Below are 22199 nucleotides of genomic sequence, written 5' to 3'. Positions count from 1 at the left end.
GGCCAGGCTGGTCTCGAACTCCTTACCTCAGGTGATCCGCCCGCCTCGGCCTCCCAAAGTGCTGGGATTATAGGCGTGAGCTACTGCTCCTGGCCTAATTTTTTTTTTTTTTTTTTTTTTGAGATGGAGTCTCACTCTGTTGCCAGGCTGGAGTGCAATGGTACGATCTCGGCTCACTGCAACCTGTGCCTCCTGGATTTAAGCGATTCTCCTGCCTCAGCCTCCCGAGTAGCTGGGACTACAGGTGCGTGCCACCACACCCAGCTAATTTTTGTCTTTTTAGTAGAGATGGGGTTTCACCATCTTGGCCAGGATGGTCTCGATCTCTTGACCTTGTGATCTGCCTGCCTCGGCCTCCCAAAGTGCTGGAATTACAGGTATGAGCCGCTGCGCCTGACCCCTGTCAAATTATTTTACTGTGTTTATTTACCATGTTTCTTTCACTGTGGGGTCTCTGTCCTTGCTGTTTTGTTTTTCTTTTAACTTCTTTTGTTATTTAGGAAGGTTTATATTAATATTTTAATTCTACATTGGATAATTCCTATATCAAAACTATTGTTGACAATCAGTTACAGATGGAACTTCATCTACTCTTTCTCCCCTTCTCACTCCTGCTCTTTCTCCCTTTCTCACTCCAGCAGTTGACTAGTCTCATTGAAAAAACAAATTGGGGCCGGCCAGGCATGATGGCTCATGCCTGTAATCCCAGCACTTTAGGAGGCTGAGGCGGGTAAATCACCTGAGGTCAAGATTTTGAGACCAACCTGGCCAATATGGCGAAACCCCGTCTGTACTAAAAAAATACAAAAATTAGCTGAGCGTGGTATTGTGCGCCTGTAGTCCCAGCTACTTAGGAGGCTGAGGTGGGAGAATCGCTTGAACCCAGGAGGTGGAGGTTGCAGTGAGCCGAGATCGTGCCATTGTGCTCCAGCCTGGGTGACAGAGCAAGACTCCATCCCAAAAACAAACAAACAAATAAACTGGGAATTTAGTTTTACTGGTTGCTGTTTCTGCTGACTTGCTCAAGGAGTCGTGTTTCCTTTTAAGTTTTGTGGTTATTTTTGTGTCCTGTAGTAAGCTTTTTTTTTTTTTTTCAAGGCGAAGTCTCACTTTGTTGCCAAAGGCTGGAGTGCAGTGGCGCGGTCTTGGCTTACTGCTACCTCCACCTCCCAGGTTCAAGCAATTCTCCCACCTCAGCCTCCTGAGTAGTAGCTGGGACTACAAGAGCGCTGCCACCACGCCCGGCTAATTTTTTTTTTTTTTTGAGATGGCGTCTTGCTCTGGCGCCCAGGCTGGAGTGCAATGGCGCGATCTTGGCTCACTGCAACCTCTGCCTCCCAAGTTCAAGCAATTCTCCTGCCTTAGCCTCCCGAGTAGCTGGGATTACAGGTGTGTGCCACCATGCCTGGCTAGTTTTTAAATTTTTTGTAGCTGGGACTACAGGTGCATGCCACCACGCCCGGCTAATTAAAAAATTTTTTTTGTGCAGGTGGGGTCTCACTATGTTGTCCAGACTGTAATAACTTTCCTATTGGAGTATAATACAGAAGTGACCAAATCATAAGTGTACTGTTTAAAGAATTATCTTATAGTTAGTCTGGGCAACATAGCAAAATGCTGTCCCTACAAAAATACAAAAATTAGGCCGGGCATGGTGGCTCATGCCTGTAATCCTAGCATTTCAGGAGGCCAAGGCGGGCGGATCATGAGGTCAGGAGATCCAGACCATCCTGGCTAGCACGGTGAAACCCCGGCTCTACTAAAAATACAAAAAATTAGCTGGGCATGGTGGCAGGCGCCTGTAGTCCCAGCTACTCGGGAGGCTGAGGCAGGAGAATGGCGTAAACCCAGGAGGCGGAGCTTGCAGTGAGCCGAGATTGCGCCACTGCACTCCAGCCTGGGCGACAGAGCAAGACTCCATCTCAAAAAAAAAAAAAAAAAAAAAAAAAAAAAATATATATATATATATATATATTTATATATAAAAATTAGTCTGGAGTGGTGGTTTGCATCTATGGCCCCAGCTACTCGGGAGGCTGAGGTGGGAGGATTGCTTGATCCCAGGGAGTTTGAGGCTGCAATGACCTATGATCACATCACTGTACTCCAGTCTGGGCAACAGAGCAAGATTTGTCTCTAAAAATTAAAAAAAAAAAATTATAGTTACTTGTGTGTTAGTTTTGGGTTTTTGACCAGCCATGAATATTCCCAAATATACTATTTTCCACTCATTATTTCACAATTGTCTACCAAGTTAAAATGAAGAACTTTGTCAGGTACTCTGCAAAGGAGGGATGGGCAGAGGGAATGTTTCACAAACTTAGGCCAGGGGCCTAAAACATCTCTGGCCTAAGGAAGAGAAGCCTATAAGGATCTTTAATACTTTACCCTTTAACACTCTGGGTAGGTGCTGGTGGATGTGCCCTGTACCACAGACCGCCACTCCCTTCATGAGGAGGAGAACAACATCTTTAAGCGGTCAAGGAAGAAGGAGCGACAGATATTGCCTGTGCTGCAAGTGCAGCTTCTTGCGTGAGTGACAGATTTTTAAACTCAGGACTTTGTGCCAGAGTGCTCTGGGAGACTGGGGGACTGGAAGCTCTTACCAAGACCATAACCCACACAAGAATCTTATGGCTGGAGATCTGCCTAGAGGAGACAGAAATGGTATCATCTCTGGAACATAAAAACCCTATTTGAATTAGCTGGGTGTGGAGATGCACACCTGTAGTCCCAGCTACTCAGGGGGCTGAGGGAGGAGAATCACTTGAACCTAGGAGGTGGAGGCTGCAGTGAGCTGAGATCGTGCTACTGCACTCCAGCCTGGGTAACAGAGCAAGACTCTGTCTCAAAAAACAAAAACAAAAACAAAAAAGCAACCCTATCTAGTAGGATATATATACTAGAGTGGGCTGCACAGATTGACTCATGCTATTTCATCCTCAGTACCAGTGAGTAGCACATGTTTGAAAAATAGCTGCTAGAGTAAGGACTCATTCTATAGCCAGCATAGCAATTTGGTCCATAAACAAGAGCTCAGGGGGTCATTGTAAGGAGACTTCCTAGTGAAGAGCTCATGGAGTAAGGTTGGGTTGCTATCTGCCTTGAGAATGACTTTTCAGACAGTGTCATTGTGGAAGGGACTTGAGAGGCAGTCTAACCAGCTACCCATCCTGTAGTAGCCTTCCCTTATCCATGTTTCCAGCTCCTTATGTTGCTCTTCTACTGCTGGGAAGCTCACTAGTCACTGCTTCTGTCTCTTTCTGGTTTCAGGGCTGGACTCCTTGCCACCAAACCAGGAGGCCATGTTGTCTATTCTACCTGCTCACTCTCACACTTACAGAACGAGTATGTGGTGCAAGGTGCCATTGAGCTCCTGGCCAATCAATACAGCATCCAGGTACAGGTGGAAGATCTGACTCACTTCCGAAGGGTTTTCATGGACACATTTTGTTTCTTCTCATCCTGTCAGGTTGGGGAGCTGGTAATACCAAACCTCATGGCCAATTTTGGCCCCATGTACTTCTGCAAAATGCGTAGGCTGACATAGTATCACCCAATCCCTGAAGCAAGAATACAAAGGGTATACTCTGTTGGATGCACCAGAAACTGGAAACTGGGACCAGTGGCAGAGATGCACTCTGGGTCCTGTCTCCATCCTGTTCGTGTCTTTCTGCAGTTTTTGGCAATAAGAAGTAGAAGATTTGCTGTCCTGCTGTCCAATTGTGGAGCATCAGCAGGTTTCTAACTCACTCATTACCCCCTACCCCATCTCCAGGCCGGTACTAAAGTTTGCTGCCCGCTTAGGGGCTTAGAAGGAGAAGCCAGTGAGCAGGCTCACACTAAGTTGTAAACATAGGAGAAGCATTTGGCCAATAAAGTTGTTGAAACTCTATAGACCTGGGGCTGCAGTTGGGGACTTCATGTCAGTGCAAATGCCATTAGTTCCATTTGTACCAGCCAGTTACTGAGCCCCTGTCACCCTTGAAGTGAGTTCCACCTGACCAGTCTTGAGCAGCCAACAGGCTCAATTAAGCCCGCCTGGTTTTTCCATATGGCTCATGATCTAATTTAAGGAACAAGTAACTAAAAATGTTAAGCCAGTGCAAAATAATCTGCTTATCTACTCACATTGGAAAAGCCTTCTGAGCTGAATAATTCTGGCCCTTCCTGCTGTCAACAATACTGCTGCCCAAATGTGGCTTAGGAGGCTGCTTCTGCCACAAAACCGTCATACTCTTGTGCGTGCCTTGTTCTTTGTTCATTCATCTAGCAGGTATTCCCAGACCTCGTGTATGACAGGTAGCTAGGGAGCTCTTGGAGATGTAGCAGTTGGGATTGTGGGAGATTACTGGGCTTCCTCATCCTTTAGAATGGTAACTCTCCTTTTGCTTTCTAAACACCTAGGAATTTCCTGATGTTTTGTTTTGTTGGATTCCAGACTTTTTGTTGTTTCTAGTCTGCAGCTGAGCTCTGGTGCCTGTTCTTTGGCCCACCCCCTAATCCCTAACTCTTCCCTCAGCATCACAGGGCTTCACTGCACACACTGTGTTCAGGGCAAGATTTCATCATTTACTGACTGCATACTCGATATGTTGTTTTTGTAACTTTAGCCAAAAGAAAGTAACCTTTAGTGGCAGGGATATAAAAAATTGCTCAGGGTCACTTGCAGATATTTTATTTTTAAACTTTTCTTTTTTTTCCTGGAAAACATCCTGTGCAGAAAAGGGTATATAATTTTAGAATACCCGAAGGCTTCTTGGCTCTTCCACTTTCCTTATTCCTCCTCTTCCTGCCACTCTTTTTGTCCCTTCTGTCTTTCCTGCTCATCCTTATTTGGGTATTAGAGGTGTCAGTTGAGGAGGGACTTTAGCTGAGGTTAAGCCTTCTTTTGGGATTTGCATTGTAATTGAGGGCCCTGGAAGATCTCTGAGACTCAAAATCAGGTGAAGCTAGGAAGATGGAGCTTTAAGGAGCATGGCTAGTGCTCTGAGTAGGACCGTAACCAGCCTCCATGCGTGGCATATGGTCCCTGCATGCTGTTCACTCTGTATAGTACTTAGTATTTGCTGAGGCTAAGAGGCCTCAGGTGCCTGGGCTTCTGCCCTTGGACTCCTGGATATCCAGCCTAGTGCTAATTGAATGCTAAGCAGTGGTAATTCAAAATGAGAGGGTCCCCTGCCTCTAGAGTCATCATCTAATTGGGGACAGGCAGACCTAGATAAGAAAAGCAGAGAACTACTTTGGAAAACAGTTTATCTGCTGTAATTGAACATTCAGCTACCCTATAACCCAGTTAATCCAATACTGGGGATAAATCCTAGAGAAACTCATACATGTACACCAGGAGACGTGTACAAGAATATTCATAGCAACCCTATTCACAAAAGCAAAAGCCTAGAAATAACCCAGATGCCCATGAGCAAGAGAGTGGACAAGTAAACTGGAATATTCACGTAATAGAACATTATACAATTGTCAAATGAACTATAATGATACCTAACCATATGGATGAATCTGAGCAATAAAATAATTAAGTGAAAAAAGTTTAATCCCAGAAGAGTAAATGTAGCATGATGCCCTTTCTAAATGAAAGGTTTTTTCTTTTCTATGGAGTTATTCTTTACATACAATATAGTTCATAAATTTTAAATATATTGTTTAATAAATTTTGATAATTGTATATAATAGTATAGTCACCATCACCATCAAGATGTAGAAAATAGAAAATAGGCTAGGCACAGTGGCTCACGCCTGTAATCTCAACACTTTGGGAGGCCAAGGTGGGAAGATCACTTGATCCCAGGAATTCTAGATCAGCTTGGACAATATAGTGAGACCTGGTCTTTACCAAAAAAAAAAAAAAAAAAAAAAAAAATTAGCTGGGTGCGCTGGCATGTGCCTGTGGTCCCAGCTACTCAGGAGGCTGAGGCAGGAGGATCACTTGAGCACAGGAGTTTGAGGCTGCAGTGAGCAGCCTGGGCAAGAGAGTGAGACTCCGTTTTGTGCCACTGCACTCCAGCCAGGGTGACAGAGTGAGACTCTGTCTCAAAAAAAAAAAAAAAAAAAAGGCATTGGGATTTATAATGTGCTGTTTAAAGTCTGAAGCTCGGCCAGGTGCGGTGGCTCACGCCTGTAACCTCAAAACTTTGGAAGGCTGAGGCAGGTGGATCACCTGAGGTCAGGAGGAGTTCAAGACCAGCCTGGCCAACGTGGTGAAACCCCATCTCTATAAAAGTACAAAAGGGCATGATGGCAGGTGCCTGTAATCTCAGCTACTCAGTAGGCTGGAGCGGGAGAATTGCTTGAACCTGGGAGGTGGAGGTTTCAGTGAGCCAAGATAGCGCCATTGCACTCCAGCGTGGGTGACAGCAAGAGACTTCATTTCGATAAATAAGTAAATAAATAAATAAAGTCTGAAGCTCCACTGGTCACTCCTTTTATTGATTATTTGCAGCTGGTCTAACCAGTTACATATGTCTGGCTTGATTACATGGCCAGAGCAACATAAAAGCCCTGCTGGGAACTTCTGATTTGAGCTCTTCCAAAACCAGGATGGATGCCTCACATAGATCATGATGATTCAATCCAAAGGCACTTTGCAGTGCAGTCCACATGTGCATAAGGACCATGGGGAGCTTGTATTTGGGAATTCTGAGATTCCTGATGTTTACCTACCTAGTCTTTCTCTTGCTGCCCTGTATCCTTTGCCTTTAAATAAAAAGCTTAAGTGATTATGCTCTGTGAAGCCTGGATAATCCTTTCAAATATTTGGTCTTGGAAAATTTTTGCATATATACATGGAATCATACAATATGTAGTCTTTGGTGTTTGACTTCTTTGACTTAGTGTAATGTTTTTGAGATTCAGTTTGTTGTGAGTATTAATGTTTTGTTCCTTTTTATTGCTGAATTGTATTCCATGGTGCAGACATACCACCATGTTGTTTATCTGTTCACCAGTTGATGGACATTTGAGTTGCTTCCAGTTTGGGACTATTATTAATAATGCTGCCAATACCTTTTGGGCATATAATTTTGTGAGTACGTGTTTTCTTTTCTTTTTTTATTTTTTGAGATGGAGTCTCACTCTTTTGCCCAGGCTGGAGTGCAATGGTGCAATCTCAGCTCACTGCAACCCCCGCCTCCCAGGTTCAAGCGATTCTTCTGCCGCAGCTTCCTGAGTAGCTGGGATTACAGGCACCCACCACCATGCCTGGCTAATTTCTTTGTATTTTTAGTAGAAACGGGGTTTCGCCATGTTGGCCAGGCTGGTCTCGAACTCCTGACCTCAGATGATCCACCTACCTCGGCCTCCCAAAGTGCTAGGATTACAGGTGTGAACCACTGTGCCCAGCCCATGTTTTCTTCTGAGTAAATACTTAGGGGTAGAATTGCTAGGTCATATGGTAAATGTATGTTTAACTTTATAAGGTACCACCATACTGTTTTCCAGAGTGGATCTACCATTTTGCACGGCCATCAGCAATGTATGAGAGGTCCATTTGCTCCACATCTTTACTAACACTTAGGATTATCAACCTTAAACTTTATTGTAGTGGGCCGGGCAAGGTGGCTTATGTCTGTAATCCCAGTACTTTGGGAGGCCAAGGCGGGCGGATCACTTAAGGTCAGGAGTTCAAGACCAGCCTGGCTAACATGGGAAAACCCCGTCTGTACTAAAAATGCAAAAATTAGCCGGGTGTGGTGGCACATACCTGTGATTCCAGCTACTTGGGAGACTAAGGCATGAGAATCACTTGCACCCAGGAGGTAGAGGTTGCAGTGAGCTGGGATTGCACCACTGTACTCCAGCCTGGGCAACAGAGGGAGACTCTGTCTCAAAAATAAATAATAAATAAAAACTTCATTCTAGTGGATGTATCTTGATACCTCGTTGTGGTCCTAATTTGCATTTCTCTAATGAGTAGTGATGCTATAAAATTAAATACAATTAAGAATTTAAAAACATGTAAAAAGAACATGTATGCAGTAAAACCATGTAAGAAGGAAAGAATGGTTCTCACTATGGAATTCAGTATAATGGTTCTTACAGATAGGGGGATAGGATGGGGCTGGAGGGAACATAAAGTTAGATTATTGTTAAGGCTCTAGCTTTTATGTTTGGTGCTTATTGAATTATTAAAAGCAGCTAAGTTAATAAAAAGTTATACATAAAAATTTGTTATTCATGACAAAAGTGATAAAAGTATGTTATAAACAAAGATTATGATTAATTCAATTTTGTACACCTGAGGTCTCCCTAAAAAAAGAGAAGGGGGTTGGCTGGGCATGGTGGCATGGTGGCTCATGCCTGTAATCCCAGTACTTTGGGAGGCCAAGGCAGGTGGATCACCTGAGGTCAGGAGTTCGAGACCAGGCTGGCCAACATGGTGAAACCCCATCTCTACTAAAAATACAAAAAAAAAAAAAAAAAAAAAAAAAAAAGCAGGTAGAGAACCAAGCCCACAGAGAATAATAATGCAAAATATGGCTTAATGTAGGAGGGATCATATTGAGAGACCTGGAAGCTTAGCAGTATTGCCTCAGTCTTGTTCATGAGCTCCTCTTTCCTTGTGACTTGCAACAGTTCAACCACAGCAGAGGGTCAGGTATTGGGGCAGTTATGGGTCAATATACATTGATAGCTTGGATCTATGGTTTTCACCTTTTAGGAGTCACAAATCTGTTTGAGAGACTGGTAAAAGCTTTGGCCGTTCTCAGAAAAATAAAGACAAAAAACACCATAGCATTTTACATATAATTTCAGGGGCTTTGGTACTTCCTAAGGCCTATCTCCCCCAAGTTAAGAACCTTTGGATTAGAAGATCTCAGATTTGAGGGTCTTTAGTGGAAGGCAAGGGGGTCAAGCAGAGACCCCAGTAACAACTCAAATCACCAGTCTCACCCCTGCCAATCTGCCCTTCTTCCCATCTGCATTCTTCATCTCCAAACTTAACACCACCCTTTACCCTGCTGCCCATGCCAGAAACTGCAGCTATCCTTGATGCAGTGACAGTAATCACTACTGTATATCGAACGTACCTGAGCCAGGCCCATGTGAAAAAAGCATTGTTTTACTTACATCATTGTTTCTTACTTTCACAGAAACCCTGGGATATGCTCTTTTTTGTTGTTGCCTATTTATTATAAAACTTTGAAAGAGTTATTTGTTAATTTGAACATTTTCATCCATTTTGTGGCTTTTCTTTGCACTATTTTTATGGTGTGTTTTTATTGCAGGGCAGGCAAGCCTCAAAACTGGGGCTTAGCCTGGGAGAAAGCCAGGAAAGAATTCAAGGGCAAGCTAGTGGTGTTAGACAGCAATCTTTTATTGAACAGTACTGCTCCTTGCAGAGTAAGGCTAACTCATAGGCAGCAAATCCAGAGTCAGCTGATATACTCTTTTTAGTCCCATTTTATAGAGAAGGAAACAAGCTTAGATTGCTTAAGTAACTCAAAAAGTTACAATCTGAAATTTCTTTTTTTTTTTTTTTCTTAAGACAGGGTCTGGCTCTCACCAGGGTGGAGTGCCGTGGTGTGATCTCGGCTCACTGCAACCTCCGCCTCCCAGGCTCAAGTGATCCTCCTGCCTCAGCCTACTGAGTAGCTGGGACTACAGGCACATGCCACCGCGCCTGGCTAATTTCTGTATTTTTAGTAGAGATGGGGTTTCGCCATGTTGCCCAGGCTGGTCTTGAACTCTTGAGCTCAAGTGATCAGCCTGCCTTGGCCTCCCAAAGTGCTAGGATTACAGGCATGAGCCACTGCGCCCAGCCACAATCTGAAATTCCTTTCTTGAAATGTCGCTTATATTTCTCTCCTTCCTAGCATTCCTACCTTCGGTAGGGCCTTATCATTTCTCACTGATCAAAGGCAGTAGCCTCAAAACTCATTTCTATTACTCTAATCAGCCCTAAATTCTTCCATTCTCCCCCATCCTCTCATGCCACCCCTTATCTGTTGTGTGATCGCCGATCACAATAATTCCTCCCATCCTGTCCCAGTACAATGTGACTTTGCTGCTTCTGTCATTAAGAGATGGAGTCTGTTTCCCCACCTCTTGAATCTGGGCTGATCTTATGATTTGTTTAGACCAGTAAAGTCTGGTGGAAGGGATGCTGTGCAACTTCTGCATGTAGGCCTCAAGAAGCCTCGCAACTTCCACGCTCATTTTGGAGCTCTTCTGCGGCTCTGTGAAGAAGCCTGGACCAACCTGCTGGAGACATGTGCTGGAAGCTGTCTTAGACCTCCCAAGCTCAGTTAAACAGTTAGGTGACCCAAACAGCATGAGTGACCCCAGCCAAGACCAACCTAAATCGCTGACCTCCAGAATCATGAACAAATAAAGTAGTGGTTGTTTTAAGCCAGTAAGTTTTGGAAATGGTTAAGTAAATTTAAATAAAATTTTAACATATGTCATTTGTGTTAGTAAGTAACACAAATCTGAGTGTCATTCATCTGCTTATAATTCTTTGTTCTTTAGGCTGGGCATGGTGGCTCATGCCTGTAATCCCGGCACTTTTGGAGGCCAAGGCAGGAGGGTCGCTTGAAGCCAGAAGTTTGAGACCAGCCTGAGCAACATAGTGAGAACCCATTTTTACAGAAAGATCCTTTGTTCTCTCTGCATTGCCAGCAGGATCAAGTCTAGACTTTTGCCCTGATCCCTGGTTGTTGATGCTGTTTTATCTGTGTCTGTCATGCCTTGCTGCTCCCCTTTTGCACAAATTCTTTGTCTATCCATGCATAGCATACCCCAGTGCTTCTGGGTCAGGACAAATTGTCTCCTCTGTCTAAATGCCTTTTCCCTTGTGCTTTCTTGCTAGCTCAAATGTCCACCCCTCTGGAAGCTTTCTCTAATCCTTCTAAAGCTGGATTGATCCTCTTCTGTGCTCCCCAACCTTCTCTATAATACAATGAATATAGCACTTTCCATGGCCACTTTTTCTTCTTTACCCATCTCCAAACTAGGAATTGTTAGGGACAGTAAGCTGGTATTTATTTTTGCATCCCTAACCCCCAAGTACCAACATGCTTAGTACCTATTTGGTAGTTAGTATATATTTGAGTACCTCCTATGTGCTAGGCTTAACTGTAGACGCTAGAGTGGTGAACAGAGCAGAAAAAAGTCCTTGTTCTCATGGGATGTACAATCTAGTGGGCAAGATAGACAAGTAATTACAAGTAAATTACAAGCAATTACAATTAGTTATAAGTAAATTATGAGTGAGCCAAGTACTGAGAGAAATGTAAAGTGCATATACCTGAGGGACCTAACCTCGCCTGGAGGAAGAGATGTTTAAACAGAGCTGAAGATAAAGAGGAGTTAAATTAGTGAGGCAGAGGAGGATGTTGGGAGTGCCCTAGCAGAGGGAACAGTTCGTGTGAATGTGAAGTCAGGAAAGAGGACATTCTAGATTCTGAAAGAGGTCCAGTATCTTGCAGTGTAAGGAGAAAGGAATGGTTGTGAAACACAAGGCTGCAGAAGCAGGCAGAAGCCAACCTACAACAGGGCTTTCTGGGCCACTTGAAGGAATAGGTATTCCATCCTGAGTAACTGGAAGCCATTGTCGGAGTTTTAAGGTGGAAAATGATCTGATCAGATTTCATGGGCCCCCCAGTGGGAATATGATTATCAGAATTTACTGAATGAGGAAGTTAAATAACTGTCTCTACAGAAATTGCTTCTGAAAGTCAGTCCTGTCCTTAAGTTTACTCAGCCTTATCTCTCTGAGTAAATGGGAACTCTTGAGCTCCAAGCTGTTCAGACCATATTTTGAGGTGACACTTTAGGAGGTGTACTGGCTGAAGAGGGTGACCAGGATGGAGAGGAAACCGAAAGTCTCATTCTGGGGAGAACTGGGGGAATTGGGAGTATTTTGCCAGGAGAAAGACAGACTTAGGGAAGAGAGATGTTGTCTCCAACTAGAACTGTTCTGAGGCAGGGGAAGCAGATGTGTTTTGAGTATCCCCAGGGGCAGAGCTGGGACCAGTAGAAGGAAGTTGTAGTGAGCCAGACTGTAGGTTAGCATACGAAACCTTTCAATGAGTGTTTTCTGAATTATCACTCACAACCATGAATCATTAGTGGTCATGAAGTCAATTTGTGGGTATGATAAGCCTTAGGACTTCTCACAAAGGAGTACTTAGTTACTCCTTCTCTTGGACATGTAGTAGGCTTGCCTTCCCCACTCCCTCTGCAGGTAGGCATAGCCACGTGACTTGCTTTAGCCAATGAAATGTACACAGAGGTGCTGTCATTTTTTTTTTTTTTTTTTCCAGATTCATTTCACTTTTGTTATGAACAAACACAATCTCAGATCAGTATAACTAACTTCAGAGTTGATATTAATAGAAATTATTCCAAAATTATTCTTAGGTCACAAATTACTAGTATGCCACATAAAAAGGGAAAAATCCCACCTCATCAAAGAAAAGGTGTCCTGTGTATGTTTCCATGGGAATGAGTTTAAGCATTCTCAAATTTTCTCCGGCTAGTTATCCACCACTTCTCCAATGGATTCATTCAGTCTCTTAGAGAACCATATAGACTAATGATAGCTTCCGGGACACACAGACAGATCAAGTTCATGGTGGACATTGTTATTATAAAAAATACTCAGGTCTTGAGAATTCCTTTGCTGAAGGATCCCAAAATGCTTTATAAAAAGCATTAGTCATGCCTCAAAACTGCCCTTTGAGGTAGCTCAGTATTACCCCCATTTTAACTGAAGAAAACTGAGGCATATTAGAGTTAAGTGACTTGCCCAGGGTCACATAGCAAGTCAGTGGCACTGTGGTAGGAGAGGCTCTGTCCTTAACCACCAGCATAACATTGCCACCTTGATTTTTTTTTTTTTTTTTGAGACAGAGTCTTGCTTTGTTGCCCAGGCTGGAGTGCAGTGGTCTGATCGTGGCTCACTGACTCCCAGGTTCAAGCAATTATCCTGCCTCAGCCTTTCGAGTAGCTGGGATTACAGGTGCCTGTCACCACGGCTGGCTAATTTTTCTTTTTTACTTTTTTTTTTTTTTGAGATGGAGTCTTGCTCTGTCGCCCAAGCTGGAGTGCAGTGGTGCGATCTTAGCTCACTGCAAGCTCCACCTCCTGGGTTCACGCCATTCTCCTGCCTCAGCCTCCCGAGTAGCTGGGACTACAGGTGCCCGCCTCCACGCCTGGCTAATTTTTTTGTATTTTTAGTAGAGACGGGGTTTTACCATGTTAGCCAGGATGGTCTTGATCTCCTGACCTCGTGATCCGCCCACCTCGGCCTCCCAAAGTTCTGTGATTATGGGCGTGAGCCACCGTGCTCAGCCTAATTTTTGTGTTTTTAGTAGAGATGGGGTTTCACCATGTTGGCCAGGCTTGTCTCAAACTCCTGACTTCGTGATCCGCCCGCCTCGGCCTCCCAACGTTCTGGGATTACAGGTGTGAGCCACCGCGCCTGACCAGGGAGCTTTCAATCATGATGAAAGTGAAGGGGGAACAGGCTTGTCACATGGCAAAAGCAGGAGCAAGCAAGTGGGGGTGGAGGTGGGCGGGGGGTGCCACACACTTTGAAATGACCAGATCTCATGTGAACTCAGAGAGCAAGGGTATGCTTATCATTGAGGAGATGGCCCAAACCATTCATGAGGGATCCGCCCCTATGATTCAAACACCTCCCACCAGGTCCCACCTCCAGTAGCGGGGTTTACATCTCAACATGAGATTTGGGTGGGGACAAATATCCAAACTCTATCAGAGTCCTTCTTTCCTTGTCTTGATAATCCCTTCTCTCTGTACTAATCTCTTTAGCAAACTGGTTGCTGGGCCATACCCTTGGTTTCCTCTCCCAAACATGCCTTTTTACTGTTTTTTTTTTTTTTGAGATGGAGTCTCGCTCTGTCACCCAGGCTGGAGTGCAGTGGCGCGATCTCGGCTCACTGTAAGTTCCGCCTCCCAGGTTCATGCCATTCTCCTGCCTCAGCCTCCCAAGTTGCTGGGACTACAGGTGCCCACCACCACGCCTGGCTGGTTTTTTTTTTGTATTTTTAGTAGAGACGGGGTTTCACTGTGTTAGCCAGGATGGTGTCGATCTCCTGACCTCGTGATCCACACGTCTTGGCCTCCCAAAATGCTGGGATTACAGGCATGAGCCACTGCACCTGGCCGCCTTTTTACTATTTACATGGCCAGGCTGAGTCTTCCAAATCTTTCCACTTTACTTCCCTTTTGATTATAAATTCCATCTTTAAGTCATTTTCCCCTTCTCACAGCTTAATATAGGTAGTTAAAAGTAGTCATGCAGCAACCTGAATGCTTTGCTGCTTAGATATTCCTAATTTCTCCCACCAGATGGCCTAACTCACTGCTCTTCAATTCTGCATTCCATAGAGCCCTGAGGCATGGACACAATCTATCAAGTTCTTTGACAGTTTTTTGTTTTGTTTTGTTTTGTTGTTGTTGTTTTGAGACAGAATCTCAATCTGTTGCCAGGCTGGAGTGCAATGACGTGATTTCAGTTCAATGCAACCTCTGCCTCCCAGGTTCAAGCAATTCTCCCACCTCAGCCTCCCAAGTAGCTGGGACTTCAGGCGCGTGCCACCACGCCCAGTTAATTTTTGTATTTTTAGTAGAGACAGGGTTTCGCCATGTTGGCCAGGTTGGTCTCGAACTCCTGACCTCAAGTGATCCGCCTGCCTCGGCCTCCCAAAGTGCTGGGATTACAGGTGTGAGCCACTGCATTCAGCCTCTTTGCCCATTTCTAACAAGGATGGCCTTTAGCTTCCATTACCTTGTTCTTCAGGTCCATCTGAGACCTCATTAGAATGGCCTTTACTGTCCATATTTCTGTCAGCATTCTGGTCACAACCACTTAAATAATCTCTGAGAAATTCCAGACTTTCCCTAATCTTTTTGTCTTCTGATCCTTCACCAGCACTGCCCTTAATGCTCCAGTCATGTCAATACAGACCATGCTCCTAGCCAACCTGCTCCTCCAAATTCTTCCAGCCTCTGCCCATTATCCAGTTTCAAAGCTGCTTCCACATTTTCAGGTGTTCATTTTTAGCAACAACCCCACTCCTCAACACCAATCTTGTGTCTTAGTCTGTTTTCTGTTGCTATGAGTGACTACCTGAAGCTGGTTAATTTATAAGGAAAAGAAATTTATTTCTTTCAGTTCTGGTGGCTGGGAAGTCCAAGGTTAAGGGGTCCCACCTAGTGAGGGCCTTCTTGCTGGTGGGGATTGTCTGCAGAGTCCCAAGGTGGTACAGGACATCAAATGGCAAGGGGGCTAGAGCATGAGCCAATCTGGCTTTTATAACACCCACTCTTGTGATAACTTGATAAAAGCTGGAGGCTGCCCTCAGATCAGGCCCAGGAGGCCATCACCAATAATCCATTACCATGATAACCCATGAATCCATTAACCAATTAATCCATGAATGAATTAATCCACTCATGAAGGCAGACTCCTTATGACCTAATCTCCTCTTCAAGGCCCCACCCCTTAATACTGTTACATTGGGGATAAAGTTTCAACATGAGTTTCAGAGGGAACAAACACGCAGGACACAGCAATGAGGAATCTGAAAAAGTGGAAGTGGAAGTAGAGAATAGAATGGTGGTTACCAGAGGTGTGGGGTAAGGCATTGGGGGATGGGGACGGATGGGGGTGGGGAGATGTTGGTCAAAGGATACAAAATTACCGTTAGAAATAATTTTAAGAGATCTAGCCAGGCGCAGTGGCTCACACCTGTAATCCCAGCACTTTGGGAGGCCGAGGCAGGTGGATTACCTGAGGTCAGGAGTTTGAGATCAGCTTGCGCAACACGGTGAAACCCCATCTCTACTAAAAATACAAAAATAGCTGGGCGTGGTGACACATGCCTGTAATCCCAGCTACTCGGGAGGCTGAGGCAGGAGAATCGCTTGAACCTGGGAGGCGGAGGATGTGGTGAGCTGAGATCGCGCCATTGCACTCCAATCTGGGCAACAAGAGTAAATCTCTGTCTCACCAAAAAAAAAAAAAAAAAAAAAAAAAAAAAAAATAGAGATCTATTGTGGCCAGGCACGGTGGCTCATGCCTGTAATCCCAGCATTTTGGGAGGCTGAGGCAGGCAGGTCATGAGGTCAGGAGTTCGAGATCAGCCTGGCCAACATGATGAAACCCCATCTCTACCAAAAACATAAAAAATTAGCTGGGCATGGTGGTGAGCTCCTGTAATCCCAGCTACTTAGGAGGCTGAGGCAGGAGAATTGCTTGAATCCAGGAGGCAGAGGTTGTAGTGAGCTGAGAGGGCGCCACTGCACTCCAGCCTGGACAACAGAGGGAGACTCCGTCTCAAAAAAAATTAAAAATAATAAAATAAAATAAAAGGGGATCTATTGTATAACATGGTGACTAGTTAATGACAATATTGTATTCTTGAAAATTACTAACAGAATAGATTTTAAGAGCCGGTGGGCTTGGGGCACTTAGTCCCAGCTACTTGGGAGGATGAGGTGGAAGGATTGCTTGAGCCCAGGAGGTCTAAGCTATAGTGAGCCATGATCATGCCACTATACTCCAGCCTGGGTGACAGCATGAGACCCCGTCTCTGGAAAAAAAAAAAAGAATAGATTTGAAGTGTTCCCACCATACACAAAAAATAAGTATATGAGTAATGCATATGTTATTAGCTCAATTTATTCGTATTTCAAAACAATATTTGCACACCATAAAGATATACAATTTTTATTTGTCAGTTAAAAATTAAATTTTTAAAAAGGGTAATAATAGTTTATTTGAACAATCAACATAATTGATAAACCCCTGACTAAACTGACCAAGAAAAGAGAAAACAAATTACCAATATCAAGAATGGGGCCAGGCGTGGTGGCTCATGCCCATAATCCCAACACTTTGGGTAGCAGAGGTGGGTGGATCACCTGAGGTTGGGAGTTTGAGACCAGCCTGACCAACATGGAGAAACTCATTCTCTACTAAAAATACAAAACTAGCCAGGCATGGTGGCGCATGCTTGTAATCCCAGCTACTCGGAAAGCTGAGGCAGGAGAATTGCTTGAACTCAGGAGGCGGAGGTTGCAATGAACCAAGATCACGCCATTGCACTCCAGCCTGGGCAATAAGAGCAAAACTCGTTCTCAAAAAAAAAAAAAACAAACAAAAAAGGGCCGAGTGCAATGGCTCACGTCTGTAATCCCAGCATTTGGGGAGGTGGAGGCGAGAGTCTTTTTTGAGCCTAGGAGTTCAAGACCAGCCTGGGCAACATAGTGAGTCCTTGTCTTCACAAAAAATAAAAACAAAATTAGCCAGGCGTGATGGTATGCACCTGTAGTCCCAGCTACTCTGAAGGCTGAGGTGGGAGGATGGCTTGAGCTCGGCAGGCAGAGGTTCTAGTGAGCTGAAATCATGCCACTGCACTCCAGCTTGGGCAACAGAATGAGACTCTGTCTCAAAAAAAAAAAAAAAAAAAAAAAAAAGGAAGAATGATATTCACAATAGGTCTGATTTATATTAAAAGAATAGTAGTAAATAGGCCAGTGCGTGGCTGGGCGCGGTGGCTCACGCCTGTAATCCCAGCACTTTGAGAGGCCAAAGCGGGTGGATCACCTGAGGTCGGGAGTTCAAGACCAACCTAACCAACATGGAGAAACCCTGTCTCTACTAAAAATACAAAATTAGCCGGGGGTGGTGGCACATGCCTGTAATCCCAGCTACTCGGGAGGCTGAGGCAGAATTACTTGAACCCAGGAGGTGGAGGTTGCAGTGAGCCGAGATCGCGCCATTGCACTCCAGCCTGGGCAACAAGAGCGAAACTAAAAAAAAAAAAAAAAAAAAGAGGCCAGGTGCGGTGGCTCATGCCTGTAATCCTAGCACTTCGGGAGGCCGAGTGGGTGGACCACCTGAGGTCAGGAGTTTGAGATCAGCCTGGTGAACATGGTGAAACTCCGTCTCTACTAAAAATACAAAAAAATAGACGGGTGTAGTGGTGGGGCACCTGTAATTCCAGCTACTCGGGAGGCTGAGGCAGGGGAATTGCTTGAACCTGGGAGTTGGAGGTTGCATAAGACAAGATCACACCACTGCACTCTAGTCTGGGTGACAGAGAAGGACCCTGCATCAAAAAAAAAAAGAATAGTAGTAAAGATGTATGATGAATAAGTTTTTGCCAGTGAATTTATAATTTAGATGAAATGGACAAATTACTTGAAAATTTTCACTGACTCAAGATGTAAGATAAAATTTAATAGCACCTCCTTAGATAATAGATTAGTCTGTCTCTCTAAAAAAAAATTAAAGGAACCACAACAAGCAAGTTAATAAATTAGATGGCCACCTTTAAATGAAAGGATAGAATAGAAAACACGTGCAACACACATAGTAAAGGTAAGTATTATATTATGAAGCATTTGCTTTAGAGAGCATGTGTGTGTGTGTGTGTGTGTATAGAAACACACTTACTAGGTTTTTTTTTTTTGAGATGGAGTCTTACTCTGTCACCCAGGCTGGAGTGCAGTGGCACGATCTTGGCTTGCTGCAACCTCCACCTCACAGATTCCAGCAATTCTTCTGCCTCAGCCTCCCGAGTAGCTGGGATTACAGGTGCGCACCACCATGCCTGGCTAATTTTTGTATTTTTAGTAGAGAAGGGGTTTCACCATGTTGGCTATGCTGATCTCAAACTCCTGATCTCAGGTGATCTACCCACCTCAGCCTCCCAAAGTGTTTGGGTTACAGGTGTGAGCCACTGCACCGGCCTTTTTTTTTTCAAGACAAAGTTTTGCTCTGTTGCCCAGGCTGGAGTGTAGTGGCGTGATCTCAGCTCACTGCAACTTCTGCCTCCCAGGTTCAAGCAATTCTCATGCCTCAGCCTCCAGAGTAGCTGGGATTACAGGTGTGTGCCACCACACCCGAGTAATTTTTGTATTTTTAGTAGAGACGGGGTTTCACCATGTTGGCCAGGCTGGTCTCAAACTCCTGACTTTAAGTGATCCACCCGCCTTGGCCTCCTGAAGTGTTGAGATTACAGGCGTGAGCCACCATGCCCAACCAGAGCTCTTTAAATAATAATAGACTTACCTTAGGATTTGATTTGCCTACAACCTACCAAGAATATATTCTCTGTGAAATATGACATAAATGTGGGATAATGACCCAAGAGTGCTTCTCAAGACGAGAGATGTGCTTTTCTGCATGTCTGATTTTCAAAAACTGGTTTGCCACCCACGAGATGTTTTCTCCTACACCAACTTGGATAGAAGAGCTTATGGCAGACAGCTGACTCAACACTCAGACTGATGTCAACAGATCAAAGTGAAAAATATGTAGCTCTCATGATCCAAATAAAAATGTTTTCGTAATAAAATTGCCATTGCTGTGGATCAGTTTTAGTCACACTTTTATTTTATCTAATGATATAGTCCTTGCTATATGTCAGGCACTGTTCTAAGCATTTCCTGAACATTAAGTCATTTAATTCCCACGGCAACCAATGGGGTAGTACAACATCCCCATTTTATAGATGAGGAAATTCAGGTACCGAGTAAAGAAACTAACCCCACAGTTTCAAACAAATTATAGGTGGGAGACAGCATGTATTTCATGTGTATCCAAAGAAGGCATGGGTGAAAACAGGTTGAGGAAAACAGATTTAAGGTGAGGTATGGCTGATGGGTTTCCAAGTTAATGATTGGGAACCTTTAATAACAATTCTACAGTCTAGTTGTAGGTGTCCATGTTACAGAGGTAGCAGGGCTTTTTAAAAATTTTTATTTTTTTAAATAGAGACAGGGTCTCCCTATGTTGCCCAGGCTGGTCTCGAACTCCTGGGCTCAGTAGATCCTCGGCCTCCCAAAGTGCTAGGATTACAGGTGTGAGCTACCATGCCTGGCCATAGCAGAGATTTTTTTTTTTTTTTTTTTTTTTTTTGAGATGGAGTTTCTCTCTGTTCAGGCTGGAGTTCAGTGGTGCAATCTTGGCTCACCACAACCTCTGCCTCCCTGGTTCAAGGGATCCTCCTGCCTCAGCCTCCTGAGTAGCTGGGACTACAGGTGTGTGTCACCACACCCCTTAATTTTTGCATTTTTAGTAGAGACGAGGTTTCATCATGCTGAACAGGCTGGTCTTGAACTCCAGACCTCAAGTGATCCTCCCGCCTTGGCCTCCCAAAATGTTGGGATTACAGGCCTGAGCCACTGTGCCTGGCCAAGGGATTTTGAGTCTTGAAGATCCAGGTGTGATTCACAGTTGGGCCCTCCACTGACTGTGTAGCACTGAGCAAGTGACTGGTTGTCTGTAAGGCCTCGGTTACTTATCTGGGCAATGAAGATCAGGAGATGTATCAGTTAGCTATTGCTTTGTAATGAACCAACCTTCAAAGTGGTGGTTTAAACAACCATTTATTATTCTCTGAGTCTATGGTTTGGCGGGTGGTTCCGCTGACCTTAGTTGGCTTGGCAAGACTCACTCATGTATCTGCAGTCAGGTGGCTCTGCTCATCTTGGCTGTCTCGCCTGTGTAAGGGCCTGACCAAGGGCAAATGGGCTGAGCAGGCTTTTCTCCACATGGTTTCTAGTCCTCCAGCAGGCTAGCTTGGGCTTTTTCTTATGGCAGTGGCAGGGTTCCAGGAGAGAGAGACAAAACAGTTCTCTTACAGCCTGGGCTAAGAAGTAGCACAAAATTCCTTCCACTACTTTCCATTAGTTAAAGCAAGTCACAAAGATTTACATGGGTAGGGAAATAGACTGTACTCCTGGGGAGAGGAGTTGCAAAATCACTTTGCAGAGAGCACAGATACAAGGGGTCCTGGATTATTGGGGTCATTTATGTAATCAACTTAGCAGAGGAGACAAACTCTCCCCAAACTCAGAGGAGGGTGTAGAGGTTGGTAGGGGGCCCAGATATCTGCATTCAAAGTCCTGACAGTGCTTTGTAAATTGTCAGCACCCTAGGCAGTGCTTCTGAGTGTGGAATCCTCCCTCCTATGTGGGGCTGTGAGTTCCTGTCTTAGTCCAGTCATGCAGCTATACCAAAATACTTGAGAAGGGCCAGGTGGGGCGGCTCACACCTATAATCCCAGCACTTTTGGAGGCCAAGGTGGGCAGATCACAAGGTCAAGAGATCTAGACCATCCTGGCCAACATGGTGAAACCCCGTCTCTACTAAAAATATGAAAATTAGCTGGGCGTGGTGGTGCACGCCCATAGTCCCAGCTACTTGGGTGGCTGAGGCAGGAGAATCGCTTGAACTTGGGAGGCAGAAGTTGCAGTGAGCTGAGATCGCACCACTGCACTCCAGCCTGGGCAACCAAGTGAGACTCTGTCTCAAAACCAACCAACAAACCAACCAAACAACAAACAAAAACAACTTGAGAATGGGTAATTTATAAAAGAGTGGAACATTTATTTCTTACAGTTCTAGAGGCTGGGAGGTCTAAGGTCAAGGCACTGGCAGATTTGGTGTCTGGGGAAGGCTTGCTCATTGCTTTATAGATGGTGTCTTATGGCTGAGTCCTCCCACGGCAGAAGAACAGAAGGGAAAAGGGGCTGTGAACAGCTACCCCATACCTCTTTTATAAGGTCTTTAATCCTATTTATGAGGCCAGGGACCTTTTGACTTAATCACCCCCCCCAAAAGCTCCACCTTCTAATACCATTACCTTGGTGATCAGGTTTCAGCATGAATTTTGAGGGACACATACACTCAAATCATAGCAGTTCCTTAGAGCTGGACTGCATCCTCCCCTTTAGTAGGCCCCTGGGAAAGGCTCACGGAAGAGAAAGGAAATGAAGAAGCAGAGCATTTACTGCTCCCATCCCTGGAACAAAGACAGACTTCACACCCTCTGGAATCTGAGAAGCTCCCTTCCCTTCTTCTCTCCCTTGGACAGCCCTGCCCCCACCTCAGAGGGTGCCAGGGAAGGTATTACCTGTCTTCCCACTCAACAGCTGAAGACACATAAGAATAACTTACCATCACCAGCTGACTGCGGATGCTGACAGGGAAACTTACCAGGGTCTGCTAGAGGGGCTGTGGGCAGGAGTAACTCTTGCATGAATGACCTGACAGCAGATTATGGCTCACAGAATGGTGTGGTGTTACCTTCTGGATAACACAAGTGGAGCCCTGGAAACCCACCCCCATTGGATCTTTGCATCCACCTGCTCTTCTAGTCCATGACCTTAGCTTCCAGCTTGCCTCTCCCAACCCTCCT

General features: G+C 44.8%; 1 protein-coding gene across 9 annotated transcripts in view; it reads left to right on the top strand.

Moving 5' to 3' along the window:
• NSUN4 (NOP2/Sun RNA methyltransferase 4) overlaps positions 1-22199 on the top strand; it is a 67863-nt gene that overhangs the window by 21115 nt on the left and 24549 nt on the right. For 3 of the 9 annotated variants that reach the window (XR_010146711.1, XM_054666634.2, XM_054666631.2), the window contains exons 5-6: positions 2408-2532; positions 3274-3400. Coding sequence is in view for 8 of the 9 variants with exons in the window: in XM_054666634.2 (XP_054522609.1) it covers positions 2408-2532; positions 3274-3400 (252 nt within the window). In the remaining variant the exon portion in view is untranslated. Of the gene's footprint in view, positions 1-2407; positions 2533-3273; positions 3898-9502; positions 10933-22199 lie in introns of those variants that run through there. The other 6 variants (XM_003308076.6, XM_016962300.3, XM_054666635.2 and 3 more) reach the window with 3 other exon arrangements.

This window comes from Pan troglodytes, chromosome 1 (assembly GCF_028858775.2).
Source record: "Pan troglodytes isolate AG18354 chromosome 1, NHGRI_mPanTro3-v2.0_pri, whole genome shotgun sequence".
NCBI lineage: Eukaryota > Metazoa > Chordata > Mammalia > Primates > Hominidae > Pan > Pan troglodytes.
Note: the sequence above shows the minus strand (reverse complement) of the source record. Positions and strands in the feature narration are given on the sequence as shown.